The sequence below is a fragment of the Hippocampus zosterae genome, chromosome 8, assembly GCF_025434085.1.
Source record: "Hippocampus zosterae strain Florida chromosome 8, ASM2543408v3, whole genome shotgun sequence".
NCBI lineage: Eukaryota > Metazoa > Chordata > Actinopteri > Syngnathiformes > Syngnathidae > Hippocampus > Hippocampus zosterae.
In genome coordinates, this window is record NC_067458.1 from 17148516 (window position 1) to 17161261 (window position 12746).

At 44.1% G+C, this 12746-nt stretch overlaps 1 protein-coding gene and 1 long non-coding RNA gene across 6 annotated transcripts in view; both read right to left on the minus strand.

Moving 5' to 3' along the window:
• LOC127605429 (uncharacterized) overlaps nucleotides 1-12746 on the minus strand; it is a 249819-nt gene that overhangs the window by 101955 nt on the left and 135118 nt on the right. The window lies entirely within an intron of this gene.
• celf5a (cugbp, Elav-like family member 5a) overlaps nucleotides 1-12746 on the minus strand; it is a 235405-nt gene that overhangs the window by 95335 nt on the left and 127324 nt on the right. For all 5 annotated transcript variants that reach the window (XM_052072850.1, XM_052072851.1, XM_052072852.1 and 2 more), the window contains exon 3: nucleotides 5790-5838. In XM_052072850.1, the coding sequence (XP_051928810.1) occupies nucleotides 5790-5838 (49 nt within the window). The remainder of the gene's footprint in view (nucleotides 1-5789; nucleotides 5839-12746) is intronic.

A 12746-nucleotide genomic window follows, 5' to 3' on the forward strand; every position in this document is an offset into this window, starting at 1 on the left:
CCATTTGTGCCCAGCCAAGCACATTGTGAGTGCTAATCTATAGTTTTCTTGTGTCCAAAGGGAGAAGAACTCCTGTTCAGCATTTTGGTTTTTGCCCGCGCCGAACACCCCTCCCTGGGTGGTTTTTCAGCCACACTTTTTCCCCACTCTATTTTGCTCTCCATCTTTCTCAACCTCAGATGTCTCGGAACAAATTCTCTTCCTTCGCCTCTCCACTCTTGCCAATCTGTCTTTTCCGTCATTCTTTCTTTTTTCTTCGAACCAAATTTCTCTCCCTCTCCACTGGTGGAGGAGATCAGTGGAGCTTAGAGGCCTTCCTGCCTGCTTCATTACTGAGCTTTGTCTCTCGAAGAAGGAAGAACACCACTAATGTTTAATACATGGACCACTCTGTTGTCTTTTATGCCAGATAAATTCATCATCTAAATAAATAAATAAACACCGCGCGGAACAGCGGGCGAGCATGTAACCCGGTGCTCTCACAATCTAGACCAGGGGTGTCAAACTCATTTCACATTGTGGGCCACATACGAACTCGGTAGATGTCAAGTGGGCCGAACCATGAAAATTATACCATCCTGTGCTATGATCACCAAAATATCAGCTTTTTGTTTTGGTCTCAAGAAGCATTGATTGGCGCTTTCATATCATTTGCTGCGTTGGGTACATCTCGATGACAGACTGAGACTGCTGTTTTTTTCCCCGATCAAAACAATGTTGCATTTGACTGTGATCAAAACAGTGTGCCCCCTAGCGTATAATCCATGAATTGCATTTTTTTTAAAACATTCATTCTTTGTCTTTAATGCATTTTTTTCACTTTTAAATGATCCCGCGGGCCGGATTGAACCTCCTTAGGGGCCGGTTCCAGCCCGCGGGCTGTATGTTTGACACCGCTGATGTTGACGCCTTTTTTTCCCAGCATCCCTGTTCTCGCTCTACATTTTAATGTATTGGACCTCGCTCTGCTTCTTCCTCTCATTCTTCCAACACATCCCAGTGAACTCGAGAGAAAAAAAAATCATTGTCCTTCCATCGGAGTAAATATACAAATTATACAATGCTGGTTTAGAAAAATTCAAGCAGAAACTGCTGATACTATTCGTGATACATTTGTCTTTAATCCTTTCATGCACTCTGTAACCTGATAACATCATAAAATGTCCAATGTAGTAACCGCTGTCCCTGAAAGGGTGAAATACATTCGCAATGCTGAAAATGTCCCGATGCGAACGCACGGAGTTCCAATTACCACGTGACGCGGCCACGCCACTGGCCGTGTGCATGTTTGCATGTGAGATGTCCAGTATGTTTGCCTGTTTGTGGAGGCGGCTGAGTGGGTGTCAGGCCCGCCTCCAGAATGTCAGCGCCTGTTTCTAATCCAGGCCACCTCAGTGGGCTGTGGCTCTGGCTGTGCTCAGCAAGCCCGCGCCGCAACACCAACTGAGCCTTAGCGAACAGAGAACCTGATCCTCCTCTCTCCTCACCGAACCGTCCTTTGACTCAAATCTTGATCATTTTGAATGTAATATGAGCAAGATGGAGTAGAAAGGTAGCTCGGAAAGAATATGGGCCCCGGGCCTTCAGTTTGACTCCTGTGCTTTACAGTGTGCTTCCAGTTGGCAATTCTCAAACACCTTTCTCCAGAGTGTCAAAGATCATTCAATCTCAAAGTCTCAAGAGCAGCCATTCCAAACCTTTGACCGAAGGCCCACATATATATACAGTTTCAAAAAATCTCATGGCACACCTCCCAAAAATATTTCACCAACGAAACCCAACTCACGTCTCGGGTTATTCAACATAAGATGGCCAAGTTGACCACGGTCAAAGTACCTCGTGAGCTTTTTTACAATTCTTTCATGATTTTAAAACTTTCTGGCCGTGTTCAAACACATGCCCGCAAGTTTTCATGAGTCCTTGCACTCTCTATCGGAGATAACACAAGTGCTGCTGGCTTCTTTTTCTGTATGCTGGCCTCACCAATTATCCTTCATATTTTGATCACAAAACACGATCATCAAATCATCCTTTGCAAGGTAAGAGCTTGAGGGTGGACTAAAACAATGTGAAAATAAGACAATCTAAACCAAAGATCTGGATGCAAGGACAGCGTGGGCTAGTGATGGCGGAGAGCAAAGCGTTTAGGGGGAAAATCAAAGCGGCTGAAGCTGATTTCTCCGGGGGGTGAACGCGGCCGAGCCCTCCGAGGAGGCTCTGAACAGTCTTTCAAAACTGAAATATCAGCGGCAGTCGGTGCCGGTTGTCAGCGCCACGCGTGATGGAAAATCAATCTAGCTCATTGTCCATCTGAGGAGAAAACGGGTGAGACAGGTCCCGGTTGCCTCCTTGAAGCGAGACCACCCCGCCTCACCCGAACAACAACAGTGCCCCTCGATGGTTTGCATCGTTGGTGTCTGAGGCGTGTTACAACTACGGTGGCTCAATCTGAAACGTCTGTTGTTCTGCTAGATTAGGTAGGTGATTGCCCATTAATATTCATTTCACAGTGTGTCTTTGTTAAACAGCAGCAGGAGCTGACAGACTGTTTGGATGAATTTACTCCAGCGTACATTTTTTTTTTCTTTGATTTTGCGCATTCTGAGGTTTCTGTGTAGCGCTACGTGGTTCACCAGTTTGTTTGGTTTTTTTTTTGGGTGTCAGATAAAGGGGAAGCCAGGGGGATTCCCCCTCCGCCCCTCCGCCCCCGCCCTCCGAATGAAAACAACTCTGAATTAAATGTCTTGGGGGTGATGAAATATTAAAAAGGAATTTTGCTTTCATCCGAAACTCGTATTGTTGCGACAGGCCATTTCGGTTTGAAACGCATCACGAAGCAGAGAAACATTGCGGTCTGTGTGGTCTTTGGCTTCCGAGACATCCCGGGGGATCCTAAGTCCAGTCGGTATAAAACCACATTGGAAAGGTCTTCCCTAATGAAGGTGATCTCAACTTTCCTCCCCTTAATGAGATTAAGTCACTAATTAGTATAACGTGATCCACTGAGGAATAGGCCGCCCCTGTTGGACCAGAAGAGTGGCCCAGAGCAGTCCAGACTGCCTCTACCCTGGTGTCTCTCCCTCAAGAGCACATAAGAGGTAATTAATTCAACACTTCTTAGTGTCAGAAAATGCTGCTAAGTGAAAGCCAATAGAATCAAGTTTTTTTGTCTCGTGACCTCGTAGAAAGGACTTTCCCATTGTGAAAAAAAACAACAACAAAAAACAAAACATGAAGACCCTTTTGGTAAGGCATCTAAAAGTATGAGTATGGGCAGTCTCACATTGTCATGAGCTCCTTAGAGAACCACATGCAATTTTTTAGGCCAATCAAATTTAAGATATGAAATATGATGATAGGTCGTGATGCACCGTTAACTCATTCAGTATCAGCCAAATCTAGACCAAGTCTGAAAAGACGTTTAAAAACGTCTTTGGGAGTGAATGAGTTAATAATATCTGCATTACTTACAAAATATTGTGATCCAAAATGTGTCCCAACCCGAATCCTTCGATGTTGTTGGGAAGTGTCCATGGGTAGATTTTGGCCATTAAGATTACCCCCCAAAAAATATATATATATATATATATATATATATATATATATATATATATATATATATATATATATATATATATATATATATATATATATATATTAGTGTATTAGTGCATGACCCGCTTCTTTCTACAATGTAGTTAAGTGTCAAAGGCAGGATTTGGGTCATTGTGGTGCTCTATGGTTCTTGACTATTGGGAAAAAAAGGCTGTACAAAGAAAGATGCTTGCCCTTCCACTCTCACATTCATAGGGCGGAGCTTTCCAACTGGATCCTCCGCATCCTTGTACGATGTCAGAAAGTTCCCAAGCCAGGATTTTGCCCATTTCAGCGGCCCATAGCTCGTTAGAGTTGGAAATATAAGACAACTCGGAATCGATTTTCCCTTCGGTGTCACTCTGATTTGTTCATTTAAGATGATGTGCGACCCTCATGTCTGCCCCCCAATCTCCACCCACCCCTGGCGGATGTTCACTCCCCTCAGTGTGGTCTTCAGGCCGGTCAGTAAGTGAACATTGCTCTGAGTGACCAGCGCGTCGCGGGAACTCTCAAAGTGGCCGCTTGCACGCAAGTAAAGAGGCAGCTGAGTGTCATTGTTAATGTGGACACACGGCGGCACAATGGCTAAATCGATGGAGCTACAGGGGGCATCAATCTTTGACTTGTCTAATCACTCCTATTATACGGTGAGTGAAGGTAAGAAAGCGAGGAAGTAACGGAGGCACTTTGTCTCGGAGCTTTATTGGCCTTTCCAGCAACTCTCTACCAGGTCGTCCTATCCTTTGAAGCCTTTGTTTGACAGGCAGCCAAGTCGCCAGCTGTCCTAATTCGCACCAAATCGGTGGAGGGTTTTGAGGTAAAGCCTCAGAAGTGCAGCACGGCAGCTGGATGCGCTTGGCATTGCTCGTGCGTTTCTATCCCCGCCACTTTTCCACTTCCGAAACTCTCTCTCACTTTCTCTCCTGGAGCCACAAAACATTGTGACTTTTTTTTTTTTAAACAACAAAAGCAGACTGCTCTGTTCAAGAGATTTATGTGTGTGTGTGTGTGTGTGGGGGGGGGAGAAACATAACAGCAATGTTTCTTAACTTTTTGAAGGACGCCTCCTCAATCCCATTAGCATATATGCGCGCCTGGGAGTAAATACATTCCACCAAAAACAAGAGCGATCAAAGGCGACAGAATTAAGCCCGAGTAATGAGGATCTTGGCGAGCGCCCTGCAAATTTATTGATTGTTTGCCAAGCAGCACGCAATCCCCCCCCCCCCACACACACACCCCCAAGTCCTCTTCCCTCTGCGCTTTGACGCTCATGATTCGAAGGCGCGCAACACATTCAACCAGAGTGGCGCGAGGGTTTTTTAACTTGGCACTTTGCACGGCCACGACTCCACTATTGCGCTTCATCGCCATCTGGGCAAACAGGAAACTCCATCGCAGCTTTACATCGCAGCAATAAGACAGACTCGTTCATTCTTTATGACCTCATTGCGGGCGGAAACGCGATGAGGATTAAGAGAATCTCTGTGGGGATTTGATGAAAAAAAAATAATTTAAAAAAAGTATGTTTTCTATTCTAAATCCATGAAACAGGCAGCCCCAAAAAAGATGACGTGGATTCCATTTTGGGCTTTTTTTCCCCCAATTTGGTAGAGAAGGAATGAGTTACATTATAACAGATTTAAAAATCAGATGCAGTCAACAAAATGTGTGCATTGAGAATCGATTAGATCAGAGCGAAACCATGAAAGGATGAGCCACGATGCAGCAGATGAGGAAAATAGGCCAATGGATGCCAAAAAGTGTACAACTCCGCCAAAAGCCAAACATCTCTAATTTGTCACCAGAGTGACAACAGCCACCTCTGACGTCCTCGAATTAACATATTTCCATAAATCATGTCCAGGAGCAACCATTGACTTAACGGCCGCCTTTATGTGGAGAAATTGATGTTGGAATACTGCTGGTCTATTGCTGTTCATGCCAGGTGAAAAGTGGAGTTAAAAACAAAATACAAAGGACTCTTTTTTTTTTTTTTACCAAATATTGAGGAAGCAACAGCAAGAAAGAAAATCGTTTAGCAATATTGGAACGTAAAGCGGACACACACGATGCAGTCGCGTCACAATCCCCTTAAATGCCATGTGCCGTTTTCAAACAACCCAAAATCATCCTCGAGATCAACAGCAATGAAAACCTTTCCTATCTGAGGTCAAAAAAGAAGTCGTTACCTCCACGGCTCTCGCTGTCGGCCGGTTTCACCTGGATGGGGCGAGTCATCTGTAGAGACGGAGACAAGAAAGACGAGGTTAGTTAGTTGATTCCATCCACTGATGTTCACATGCTGGCGGCCATATTAATAACTTCTTTTCAAGTACAGCTAAAAGTGTCATCGACGCTATTTGTTGTTCACCAAAGTTGTCCGGAGAGCCTTGCGAGGTGGTTTTAGTGAAAGGGTTGAAGGGGAGATTGAGTACGGGATGAGAAGAAGAAGCCCTAATAAAGGTGAATCCCGCAGCAGGACGAGCAAGAGCAGGATCAATCCCGGCCTATCGATCGGGGGGACCCTTGAGCCGCCGCAGAGTGTCTGTCTGGCTGGGAAGGATTCTATGGTGAGGAGGCTCAATCTAATCCACTGGACCCCGATAAGAATGGCTGCGCTTGGATTAGACAACTGTGTCGCCGTGGCCTTTGTGTCATACTGTCCGCCTGTCGCATGTTCGGATGCCTGGCGTTTCATTGTCGTTTGGTGTTCGAGCGCGACAGAAATAAAATTTTCAACCGCCACCAATTACGGTTTCAATCCCAGTTTTGTATTGAGCAGCTGCACTATGGATTTGCTAACGTCGCTAAACCCCGCACACTGTTTTGAATGTCACGTTTCTTTCTTTGAGAACGCAAGATAGCTGATATTGATTATTGATTCAATAGCGCCATTAGTAAAATTGATTGCGTTAGTTAAGTCATAATTACAGTAAATATTTGGATGAAAAACACTTGGCCATGAATCTAAATCAAATGAGGAACAGTAATTATGGCGGCAACTGAGCTCACTTTGTTGTGCTACGTGACCACACCGCTGCACAACATAGTTCATTACATGAAACCACGTCTGTCCAAACCACCCACTTAGTGTCTGTCCACTCTACATGACACGATCAATTCCAGACAGTTAATCAAACTAAGCAACTATAGACACGCACACACACACACCTTGTCATCATTGTCCCGATTCGCTCCAAACAATGAAAGTGCTTCACCAAATAACTGAAATGTGACATGGTTTGTATCATGGCCGAAAGTACAGTTTCGGCTCGGTTCACATACTTGAGACGTGCGGAATGAGGGTGACAAATTTGCAGCATTTTATTCTCTGTTAGCTGATATTTTCACATGTGCCAAAGTCCAGGCCCGGGGGCCAGATCTGGCCCGCCACATCATTTTATGTGGCCCGCGAATTCAAATCAAGCATGTCAAGTTCCATGATGCTTGCTAAAGTCTGAACCAAAATTTCAAATTGTCATATGTAATCCACAATAACAGTCATTATTCTTGACTTCTGATTTTTAAAATAGCTATCCATCTATGAGTTGGGAAATGTGTATGTAATATGTCGAAGTGATTAAACATTGATATGGTTTCCCAAAATTCATAACGGCCCTCTAAGGGAAACCGGAACTACTATAAGCATGAAAAAGAAACGAAAACAAAGAATCAGGAAGTACCATCCGTGTAGTTAGAAAGGTTCAGAGATGTGCGTGCGGTTCAAAAAATCTGGGGGTGTGGTTACGGAAGTGACATAATTTTATCAAGCGTAGACTAATCTTATTGACTATAACTCTTTTTTGAGCTTGACATTTCGCCGAACCGACATACTTGACTTGTCGAAAACCATTTGCTAATTTAGCCATTTGCACTTATTTATGGAAAAATGTCACCGCAAATGCTTTGATGTCATTTTGAGCTGCGTGTAAACACATCATTTTACCTCGCTCCCCCCCTCCACAAAGCAGAGAGAAACTTTAACGAGAGATTCCAGGCTCGTAAGTGTCCTTAATGGCAAGCCATTACAACAGACGTGCATTGTTGACATGGGCACGATTATGAGTCGGCTTAAACATTTTCAATTGTTACTGCGAACATCACAGACTGACATTTGCGCTACTGAAGGCACCTAATAGCGGGCTCCGTCATCCAGCTATCATATCGTGCATTTATGCGTAGATCCTCTTCTTATTTTCCCGAATCAATAATCCCAGTCAAAATCAGATGAGAAATTGGTGTTCCTTCCATGTATATTTTGTCAGATTGTCATCCTGTTGAATTGCAAGCGGGGCTGTGCAAAAAGGTCAGATTTAAAGACAGGGCAGTCCAATAAAAGCATGACATGTTCAAGGAGAAACACCATAATGGGATTTTAAAATGTCTTAATAACATGCTGATATATGGGGGGAGAGGCTTGGGCCTTATTCATTAAGTGCTAAACGTATCCATTTTCACCTTGAGGAAGAGAGTAACCTTCCCTCGCTGAAATTATTCCATAAATGTACCCGTCGTAAATAATAACTAGCGCTGGATACGTCTTTGTAGGAAAAACAGGGGAGGGTGTTATGCTTGCGAGGGGGTGCGGTTTTCAGCTCCCCTCCCCGATCTATATGTTCTTTCTTCTCGTCACCGAGCAAAAGTAATAAGTTCGCTAAAGCTGAGGTAGGGGCACACTCCGCTCCGTTGACGCGTCAGTGTCGTACACACTTGTACCCCGACAAAAGGACCTCTGAAATAGAGAGCAAAAAAAAAAAAGCCTTCTTCAAGACAAGAATCACATCCACAGGAAATCTTGGGATTCGCCTTTGAAATGTCACACGGACAATAGATGCCTCGGCGGAGCCGCTTGACTTTTTGTTCCGACGCATGATGGAGGAAGCCAAATCCGTCGCCGCGCTATGATCTCAGCCGTCTCCGCGGGGCACCCGTGTGTGGGAGGCTGCTCGCTCTTTAAGCTAGTTACTGCTCACTCTCCAACAGCGGCTTAATGGCCTATTTATGTGCCCAAGAGCAATGCATGATAGTCCTTAACTGACATTACCGATGGGTTCGGTTTGTTCCATCCCCCCCACTACCAAAAGCCAGAGTGTGGGACTTTCTCAAATAAATGAGCGTTTGTTACATCCAAACTCCTAACAAATGCACACAATGCTGATCAAGCCTGTCTCCGATAGGAGAAGGGTACGGGGCTTATTTCACTCTGTGTGATTGGACGGCTCCTGTGCTTGCTTGGCAAAAAAATATATAAAAATAAATGTACAAGTCGTATTAGAGGCTGTCATGTTTTTTTTTGTTTTTTTTAAACAATGCAAATTGTGTTCTTCAAATGAGACCGTTATGTGAAGTTTTCTGTAAGGGAGTGGGTCGTTTGGGAATCTCGCAGAATAGAATTCAATCCAAATTTTCCAGAGACATATGCCTCAAATGTGTCAATCTCAAGGTGCAGAGATACCAGGTTTGACCCCGTCTCCGGCTTTCCTGTGTGGAGTTTGCATGTTCTCACCCTTGCGTGGGTTTTCTCCGGGTACTCTGGTTTGCTCCCACATTCCTAAAACAGGCTGAGTGAACACTCTAAATTGTCTCTAGGTGTGAGTGTGAGCGCGGATGGTTGTTCGTCTATGTGTGCCCAGCGATTGGCTGGCGACCGGTTCAGGGTGTCCACCATCCACTGCCAAAAGACAGCTGGGATAGGCTCCAGCACGCCCCGCGACCCTAGTTAAGTGTCTTAAGGTAAGATTGAGGTCATTCGGATATGCGTCAAAATTCTTGAAAATGCTTCGTTTTGCTTTACAGAGAGTCATCCAGGGATTGATTTGACCTAGGACAAGAGGCAGACTGGTCACCAGCCACTCGCAAGCCACACATGGACAAACAAGTGCACTCACATCTATGGCCAACTTACAGTCTTTAATGAACCTAACTTGTAAGCATGATTTATGCCATGCAAGCTCGAGGAACCAGAAAAAAAAAAAATCAAGAAAGCGCGCTGGTTTGTGCCAACTACGATTTAACGTTAATTTGATTGGTGAATTCGAAAAACACATCGGCATTCTCGTGTAGCCACATTAATTCCGTTCAGCTCCACTTAACCCCCGAGCCTGAAAAGGATCGGCGGCACAGGAAAAAGATAAAGACATTGGAGTCACTTTGAATGTCTCCGATGCATGGAACTGAGAAACTAGAAAAATCTTATAACCACATGAAAGATGATAAATCATACAAAACAATTGTATAGCGTTCGGCATGAAAAGCCACTTCTTACATGTAGCAGCTTTCTCTCATAAAATTTGAATTTCACAGATTCTTGTGATGGGAATTCTTGTTTTGACCAGAAAGGAATTCAATGAGAGGATCCGCCATCAAAGACAACATGAGAGCGACAACAAGACATATGCTACATTTTCTTGCTGACCTTTCACCTTCCGTGAAGAGCAACATCATCAGGGAATAGCTCTGTCCTCATCACAGGCAAATCTATGCATGAGTTCAGTATAACCATAAATGCCTAAAAACTCTTACACTCCATCATCATTATAAAAAAAACTAATAAAAAATAGAAATTCTACCAGATTCCCTAAACGCGGCATTTAGTGAAGTCTGGAAGGAAACCAAAGCAAAAGAGTGAAGCACAGGCAAAACTCAACGCAATTTCACCCAGGAGATGAGATCTGAACCCCAAACTGAAGAGCCATGAGGCAGATGGGCCCAACCGCTGGGTACAACACAAAAATATAGATTATTACGTCGTCAAACAAGGAAGTAAAATACAATGACACGATGAGTCAGAGCAGTGTTGACATCAATGCAAAAATGACTCAATCATGAGCTCGATGATGACTCACAGCAGTTCTTGTACATTTTTCTACCAGTCTTCGTCAAGTTGCAAGTTTTGAGCTAAAACTTTCCCTTTGCTGCTTTTCAGGCCTCCGGAAAATCTATAATTCCATATGCCTTCATTGAGCCGTTTCATTTGCTCACTTAAGCCTCCAGTCGGTTGAATGAAAGCTCTTAAAACTAGCGTGCCGCTGTTTTCTTTGAAGGGTGAGAAAGAAACCCCTGGGCCAGCAGTCCGCACTGGAGGCTGTTGGGTTTTCGCGCCACTTGCTCGAGTTTGAAGACGGAGGGTCAGATGATTGTGTGGCCTAAGTACCAGAAATGGGCCGCGTTTACGTATCAAGGCCTTTCGACAAATGAGTAATTAAGCTGTAATTTTGCGAGGAAAAAAAAAACATTTCCGAGAATAGAATTGTAATTTTCGTTAGCCTAATAACTGCCTGTCGATTTTGAACACTCTCAGAGAAACAACAAATTTAGCAAACAAGATCCTTGACTCAATCTTGTGGATTAGAATTGACCTGGATGACCGAGAATCTATGACATCATCAAGAAAAAGCACAATTTTTAGCAAGCAAGTCGATTTTGTTTATTGATAATAAAAAATATGTGACTAAGCTAATGATTTGCAAAAAATATGTTTTCATCTATTCCACCCTGCCCAAAAAAATAGCTTTACATTTCGCTGATTCGAAGCTCACTCTTCAGAATCGCAATTATTTTTGCATCATTCAATAAAATAACCACGCAATCATTTATAGAGCTATGTATGTAAAATAAAAACAGTAACTCTCATTACCCGTCATCAATTTAAGAGAAAACTACAACTTAAATGATGCAACAAATACGAAAGGACACTGACTATGAACACTCGGTGGGTTTGCACACCACTGGTTTGAACCAGTGACAAAAACAGGACAAAAGGTGGGGGTAGTAACAGCAGTACGGCAAGGTTGGCAACCGATGAGACACAGGTGGATTGGACGTGAAGGATGGCGGGAATGGACACGGCGAACAAGGCGGCGCTGACAAGGACCAGACAGCCGCAAGTACTAATCAGACAGCAGATGAGACATCGGCTGACTACTGCTGAGAATCACCAAAAGCCCATCACAATCAAAGCCTTTGTTCAAAAAGGAAATGTGACTATTTCAAAGCGGAATGTGACTGTAATACTGCAGTCCCACTGCAACAAGTCATTAAGGAAGAGTGAGGGGGGGGGGGGGGGGGTGAAGCAACTTTCGACTTCTGATAGTAAAAGTCGATGGCACTTACTTACAGTATTTGCAATAAACTAAGCATACAATATGCATGATGTCTGCTGGCTTTCACTCAGGTTTAATACGGAGTAATGCTCGTCTTGGGATCATTAATACATTTAGTGAGCCATCAAAGCTTATGTTGCTGCGAAACTCAGTAACAGGGGACATAAATAGCCCCCTTCTGACGAGACCCTCGCGGCTGATAGAATTAATACCTCCAATCATTGATCCCAGCGACGGCTTAGGGATGACTGTCTTCTCATAAATCTGACATGTATAGTAGGATGGAGGAAGTGGGTCTCATGGGAGGCGAGCCACACCCTAAACTGGTCACCAGCCAATTGCAGGGCACACATAGACAAACAACCATTCGCACGCAGAATCACACCGAGGGACAATTTAGAGTGTTGCATTAACCTGTCATGCATGTTTTTGGAATGTGGGAGGAAACCGGAGCACCCGGAGAAAACCCACGCGGGCACAGGGAGAACATGCAAAATTCATGCTTTGACTATAGCAGTAGCACAGGCATACTTTACTGTTCAAGCGTCAAATGATTAGTAGTTATACTGCAGAGCCAGTCAAAGGTGAGCAGAGGTTGTTTACCTGTCGGGTAAAACTGCCGTATTACAAAGGGGATTGATTTTAATGGCGATGGCGGAGTGCACTTTCTACCCGATCGACACAAACTCTTTCATTTCATCAGCTTCCCATCAGTGAACTTCAAAGACAAATGCGTGTAACTGGCTGGATTTGAATTTATTTTCCTTCTCATCAAACCCTCTTAAGGCTTCGTGCCTAATGGGTGCCATTCACATTCGCTTTCTTCAAGGCAGTTTACTGGTGGCACATCATGCCAGCATGTATACACTATACGTGTTGGTGTTTTCCCCTCCCTGTGTGATTTCAAATGTATCCCACGTTTGAGAAATGTGCTGGCGGCAGCAGTGTGGCGCTTCTGATAAGCGGCGCCAGTCATCGCAAAGGAGATGGCTAGCTATAAGCTTTGGGATTCCTATCAGAACCAGCAGGATTTAGAACTTGAAT